Genomic DNA, 7,306 nt, shown 5'->3' with positions numbered 1-7,306 from the left:
GCATTTTCAATTTACATTCATTTAGTTTTTGTTTTCCTATTTAAACATATATTTTATGAAAGTTTATAATTTTTAATTTCGTATATGAGCCTTGTTAGTTAACGAATATTGTCTATGAGCAGCGATATAAAAAGTAATGGGTGTTATTAAAAATCAACATATTTTTGTCGGGGTATTATGCAGTTATTATTATTACACAGTGTTAAAAGAAAATAAGTGAAAGACAATCAGTTAATTATAGAGTTTAAGTTATTAAATGTTTTACACATCTTCATTTCATTCATTCGTTTTTCATATTTCTTAATTTTTAACTAAGTATATATATAAAATTTATGTATACATTTATATACATAAAGTTATGTACTAATTACTAATAATAATGAATAAATTATTAAAGACATTAATGACACTTTATCTAGAATTAAGAGTAAAGTGTTACTACAGCACATGAGTCTCGCCAGATTTCACTATTTTGATAATGAATGCCGATAAGAACGGCAGTTTGTTTTATTATTATTATTTGATTCATTGTAGTCATTACTTTAATCTTTGAAATATTTGGAGGATTCATTAAAATTATTTAAGTTTTTAAAGGAATTCCTCCTAGATAGACTGTAACGTGAAATTTAGAACTTTACGGGAAATTTTTTCCAACCCACTTTTAATCTCCAATAATCGAATTTCTGTAGATGGTGGATTGAGTGGTGGAGACGGAGAGTTGTGGAATAGGTTCCCTGCCACGATGAGTCCTTGGAACACTTGGACGTGTCACATACGTACAATAATTGCAGAAAGGAAAATATTTAATTCCGATTTAAATAATTGTAATAAATTACGATATTATATATACAGGACAATATTAACTAATGACAACTCATTTCACCACTGCCTCATTAATGAACAGATGACATGCAACCTAGAATTAAAACTTTCATAGGTATGTACTGAAGTATTTATTTAAAATTTAGATTATTTGTGCACATTTCTGTATTTTTATATATTTAACATATTCTTTACTCGTCATCCACTGGCAGTTATCTTGGTATGAAGCACAGTTTCTGTTTTATAGGCATAGATAAAGTAAGCAGAGGCTCGACGTTCATATTTGGTTTCCCGCCATCGGGAGATTTCACCACAAAGTTTTGTAATATTGAGCATGCGTAAATGAATAGACTCATATAGGCAGCACCCTCTCCGGGACAATTTCGTTTTCCTATAAAGTAAAGGGGAAAATCACGATTTATTATATTTCCTGATCATTGAGGACAAAAGACAAAAAACGTCAACCTGGAAAAAAGTATCTTCCTCTTCCATAGTCATACATATCAAGTGATGGAGAGGAGGTTGAACCCAATAAATGAAACAAATAATATATAGTTTATAAAACAGTAGAATGCCTTCATAGTACAATATTCAGCTGATGCCTGATTTTACTTCGCAGTGCCTGCTGGTCAGTCTCCTCTTTTAAATCTTTTATCGATAATGTAAGATAAATTTTCATTTTATCACTTTCCTTTCTGCTCACACAAACATACCTTATGTGAAAATTCGGCATAATTATTGAGATCCTTATGATATTTCTTTCATCGAAGACATTAGAAGTTGTGTTCAACAAAATGATAATTAAAAATTGAGAACAAAGTATGCGTTTTGATGGTGCATTTCATGGTCAAAGTTTCCTATATAGCGAGATTAAAATAAAGTGGAGAGCAGACATCACATTTCTTTCCTTCGTTTGCGATTAATGATTTTACCAAAGTCCAAGTGGATGGAATTATAGTGGAACATTTCAGGCTTTGTGGATAATGAATTATTTCCTGGAAAACATGTATGACAGATTATTCTATATAGAAGGAGAAATAACAAATCTCTTCGAAAAAACACCTTGTCTATCCTTTTCATATTTCAGTGCTAGTTATTCTATGTTTGCATTCTCTTCTTGAGTATGTCATATTGTGACAAAGCTCCAGGTTCTCTAATGACCTTCAGGAAGAGACTGCAAATATTTCGATTCTCGCCATTCAGTAATAGAATTTGCAGAAGGTTGTTCGTGTTAGTCAATATATTCCGCATGCGAAAAGATTTTTAACTTTTAAAATTTCCATTTTAGTCCTTCTCTGACACCCTGTTAAAAACACAGGTTTTCAGACAATAATATTTGTGGTACACTTTAGGAACACAAGACGACTTTAATTCTTTCCAATACTCTTCATTGTATACATGTTGAATCATAAGTAAATCCATAGCCATCGATGTACATCGTAATGAAGACGACGTGAGGTAAGATGCTGGTGACAGAAAAGTTTGCAGTCACGATTTCTTTCTCGAATTCAGTCCCAAATAAATCATTTTCACGATTTCTCTCTCTTTCAGTTATTCTTCGATTAAAATAATTTAAAAAAATAAATTTGAAAACATAACTTTAAAATTTCTCTTCTATGTATATAAGACCTTGATTAGACAAGTTTCGAATAAAACTAATATAGAATAAATTATCAGAGTCATAAATAATTTCATAATAATTATCAAATAAATTATAGAAAACTTGTTAAAATATACCTAAACTAAATGGTATATAAGCATCTGACTTTAGAACTGAATTTTCATCTTCGTTAAGAAACCTTTCAGGACGGTATTCGGTGGGATTTTCAAACATTTCGGGATTCATTTGCGCACCGTACATCAGAGGAACCAAAATTGTTCCTTTTGGAATAAAGTGGTCTCCAATTGTCGTATCTGCAGAAGTACTAAAAGGATGAAAAAGAAAATAGTTAATTTTAAAATTATTAACTTTATTTTACTGGATGTTCATATTTATTTCCCATGCATTATTTAATATTATTTTATTTAGATAAAAGTCAGAAGAAAAAATGCTAGGAAGAGAGAGAGAGAGAGAGAGAGAGAGAGAGAGAGAGAGAGAGAGAGAGAGAGAGAGAGAGAGAGAGAGAGAGAAAGAGAGATCCAACTGTATTCATTTCATTGATTTCATAGAAAGGTTGTAGAAGTGACTTTTTAATCCTTCAGTAGGAATTCATATACACAGATTATAACTTTCACGTTAAACACAGTGTCTCTTTTGTTTTATTTACTCTCCGTTCATTTTCTTCATAATATTCATAATAAATTTGAAAACGTTCATAATATATTTTAACCAGTATCATCATTTCAAGATACATATACCTTCAAATATCTTCTTGAAATTTTTTTGAAAATCTTGAAATTTCCCTCAAACATAAAACAAATGAGAGAATAATTTATTACAACTCAATAGAATAGCAAAAGTAGAGTAACAAATTTAAATACCATACTCACCATCGGAGATCTGCGAACGTATTTACTGTCAAACGGATAGTTTCTCTGATAGCGGCAACTGTATAAGGCATTGATTTCTGATCTTCCCAGCAAATATCTCTTGATTGACCTGTAACAGTATCTATTTCCCTCTGAATGCGTTCCTGGATGTTGGGATTATCGGCCATTCTAAGAAAGAACCACTGAAGGACAATGGTCGGCCCGATTATCCCTGCTATTAGGAAACCTTGTGCATTTCCCTTAAGTGATGGAACTGAAATACAAAAGAAAAATACGTGCCATTCAAATATACTCTTTTACAAGTTATTCTACATAACTATTGATATTATAATCCGCTTCACTGCCTTTGATTTTCCTAGATAAATTAAAACTTCTGTCTATTAAATAACACTAAAAGCAGATCTGTTTCTCTAGGAATATTTACGCCCTTGTACTTGAATATAAAATGCCAAAACTAAAGTAGTTCTGATCTTCCGTAAGCCTGGATGATAATAATAACGAGGTCTGTTTAGAAAAAAGATTCTATTCTGTTGATTTGCGAGAAGAATCTTTCTATTGACGTTTATGGGAAAGAATTCATTCAGTCTCCTCATGAGATCATAACTCTTGAGCAGCGAAAGAAATTTACTCCAAAACGTTGGTTTAATGTCGATACGATTATGTAAGGAGACTGCGCAGTTTCTGTCATTGACACGTTAGACGAATCCGTTTTTTTTTTTTTTTTTTTTTCTTCATTCAGTTAAGCGAAATCGGACACAGGAAACCACGTGCAATAAACACACACAAACACGCATTGCCGACCTGGTTGGCCGAGTGGTTAGCGTATCTGCTCCCCAACCAAAAGATTGTGGGTTCGAATCATGCCGTTGGCATGGATGCTTGTGTGTGGTACAAGTGGTGGTGTTGGTGGTCGGCGGTAGATGGGGTTGGTGTAGATGATGGAGGTAGTTGCGGTTAGTGGAGATGGAGAGTTGTAGAGAAGGTGCCCTTCCTCGATGAGTCTTCGAACTCTCTGGAGGTGTTATGTCATAATAATAATAATAATAATAATAATCATCATAATAATAATATTACACCGTGGTTTTAGCCTTAATTGCTTGAGTATAATTCCAAATAACCAACTAATAGTCTCCGTAATTTGGGTTAGATCAGTGTGTATAAAAACTGAATTAAATATTACCAACAGGAGGATGTCTGGGAGAAGGAAAAAATAAGTTGAAAATTACTCAGGAGTTTGATGGTCCTCATATATAGCAAAAATGCCAAAATTGGCAATTATAAGAAATTTACTTATCTCATTATTCTTGAAATTTTAAAGAAGATCCAAAACATTCCCTTCCTGGACGCAGAATTTATTATTGCCAACAGAATATTAATATAAATTCATCTTCTCATGGTGCTATCTTCTGTCGAAGGGCATAGACCATCTTGGCGAAACAAACTGCGTTATTGCGTTAATCGGAGCAGTTGTGCGCTGTTCTTTCCTGTCCACGTCTAGATGTTGTCAAACCATGATATTCTTTTCTTCCTCTAGTTCCTTTGCCATCAAATCTTCATACCAAAATAGTGTGTAGAAGTTGGTGTTTTCTGTTTCTCATGATGTGGACAAGATATGATGTTTTTCGTTTCTTGATTATTTGTACAAGATCTTTTGCTTTGCCAATGGATTTTAAGACATCTTCATTGATAATTTTTTCTGTCCATGATATCTTTAGCATTCTTCTTTATAGCCACATGTCAAAGGCTTCAATTTTCTTGATAGTTGTCTGCTTCAATGTCCAGATTTCAACTCCATAGAGCAGAATAGACCACACGTAGCATTTCAGCATTCGGCATCTGACTTCCAGGTTTAGGTCTTTATTGCAGAAGAGTGTTCTCATTTTCATGAAGGACTGCAGTGCAACTTCAATCCTTGTCTTTTAATCGATATTGTTTAAAATGTAGAATTTACTTAAATTATATAACATTTAATTTATTTATTATAATAAAAAATTATCCTCATTACACTAGTTATGAATACAGACCATATTGGTCTGTTCCGAACTTATTATCCATCTGATATCCCTGTTTTGAGGTCTACCTGGCCTTCCCTTTCCAAATGGTTAAATTTTTTTATTTTTTTTAGGATATCTGGTGTTTGCCATTCGATTTACATGTTCTATCCATTTTCGTTTATAATTGTTTAATTTTTTCTTCTATTAATTTTGTTTTTAGTTCTTTAAAATATAACTTTCTTTTTTGGTCTAATAATGCCTATTCCGCAGTTCTTTTCATAAATCTCATTTCACTTGTTTTTATTCTTTGTTTATCTTGTTTATTTATTACCCATATTTCACTGTAATAATATAATGTTGGCACTGCTAAAGTATTGTGTTTCTTTTTCTACTATATTTCAATTGCGTGTTCTATTTATTAGGCCTAGAATCTGTAAAAATTTTGAAGTTTATAATTTTTGACTTCTTCTCCTTCATATGATAATTCCCATCCAAGATAAATGAAAGTATTTATCTGTTCTATTATTTTAGAACGAGAGAGTGAAACAGAGAGAGAGAGAAAGAGAGAGAGAGAGAGAGAGAGAGAGAGAGAGAGAGAGAGAGAGAGAGAGAGAGAGAGAGAAAAGCAATTATTATTTTTAGAACAAACGAGATTATCTGTAGACGTCCATAAAAGCAACAGCTATTTTTTTTTTTGACTATTAGTTTGAATATTCAAAGCAAAATCTATTTCATAGTTCACCGGAGAATAAAAATAGTAATATGAGTAAAATATGACATGAAATGTTTCTATTTCTATGTCTATTTCTACGCATTTGTTTTGTATCTTTTAAACAGAGTCACAGATGTAAAGTTTGTATAGATGGAGGTGATTATTCCACGCTAATCCCAAACACACTAACAACATAATAATCGTTGCATAGCATGTCAACTATTAGACTTGTCTGAAAGACAAAAGAGTTCACAAGCCCCAAGTAGATTTACAAGACGATTTTTTTTTTTGTGAACTGTGATGTGATATGTAGATTAGCATAGTACCGTAGTTAATAAAACATGATAAACAATCCCGAAATAGCATTTTTAAATAATAAACATGTAATTTTTCGCTTGTTTTCTTGGCTTTATTATCCTGATATCTTCACCTACCACTCTTGATGAACCAAACGCACAGTCAAGCAAAAAAAAAAACAACAATAATAATAATAATAATAATAGAGAAAATATTTTTCGAAGAAGTCTTAAAAATTACAACTATGGAAATTGCTGATAAGAGAATCTGCCTACAAGAAAAAAACGGAATCATTTAATAATTCAGAAAAAAATTCTAAAATAATGAATAATAATTATAGTAAATTAATTATAAATGAAATAAAATATATAAATCTGTTAGTATTACCGGTGAGAGATGTGTCCACCTTTCCAGAACGGTTTTCCATTTCATCTAGATACAGACTTAAGAAATCCTCACTCGTTCTGCTCCCAAGGTTTACTCTTCGTTCCTCTACTTCCTTTCTATAATCAATTATATTCATAATTAATCGTAATCTTAATTCTCTCATTGTTTCCCTGTAGTTACAGAAAACTCGATGTGCTTAACTTACATACTGTTCTCGCACAGCTATAAAAGGCATAAAGATATTACCAGGAATGTTACCATTAAGTTTTTATTTTTACTCACCGAGAAATTTTGCAATCTTATTAATGGAGAAAGTTAATTTAATTATGCGATAAATTGTTCGATTGGTTACTTAGATTACGGAAATATTCACGCTCATCAAAATGGATTTATTTCTAAAATGAAACTATAGCAGAGTTGAAAAATGTGCAGTTTTTTCTGTTAATTTCTATTTTTCAATTTTTATTAATTTTAATTTATTTAATATTGTTTTCTAAAAATGGAATAAACTTTTTTTTACCCTCGTGACTGGTATTATTCTTCACAGCGGTTTTGTAATGTTATCAAAAATGATACAGATATCAATTTACGAATTATTAATTCG

General features: G+C 31.5%; 1 protein-coding gene across 1 annotated transcript; it reads right to left on the bottom strand.

The window, feature by feature from the left end:
• Positions 1-1,034: 1,034 nt before the first annotated feature.
• Positions 1,035-6,838, bottom strand: LOC150101537 (cytochrome P450 2A7-like). The gene is made up of 4 exons (XM_090400830.1): positions 6,703-6,838; positions 3,313-3,565; positions 2,560-2,747; positions 1,035-1,213 (listed from the first exon to the last, which is right to left on the bottom strand). Exons 1-4 carry the CDS (start codon positions 6,836-6,838, stop codon positions 1,035-1,037), a joined length of 756 nt encoding a protein of 251 aa, XP_090256956.1.
• Between the last annotated feature and the right edge of the window lie 468 nt (positions 6,839-7,306).

Source organism: Typopeltis vanoorti, chromosome 11, assembly GCF_054136105.1.
Source record: "Typopeltis vanoorti isolate ZY-2024b chromosome 11, IOZ_Tvanoo_1.0, whole genome shotgun sequence".
In the NCBI taxonomy this organism is placed as follows: Eukaryota; Metazoa; Arthropoda; class Arachnida; order Uropygi; family Thelyphonidae; genus Typopeltis; species Typopeltis vanoorti.
Note: the sequence above shows the minus strand (reverse complement) of the source record. Positions and strands in the feature narration are given on the sequence as shown.

Excerpts from the sequence above, each read along its gene's own strand:
- LOC150101537 (XM_090400830.1), bottom strand. The coding sequence starts at position 6,838 with ATGAATATAATTGATTATAGAAAGGAAGTAGAGGAACGAAGAGTAAAC. Across the intron at positions 2,748-3,312 it reads ACGTTCGCAGATCTCCGATG|TACTTCTGCAGATACGACAA; the intron begins GTGAGTATGGTA and ends TCATCCTTTTAG. Across the intron at positions 1,214-2,559 it reads TTATATACCATTTAGTTTAG|GAAAACGAAATTGTCCCGGA; the intron begins GTATATTTTAAC and ends TTTACTTTATAG.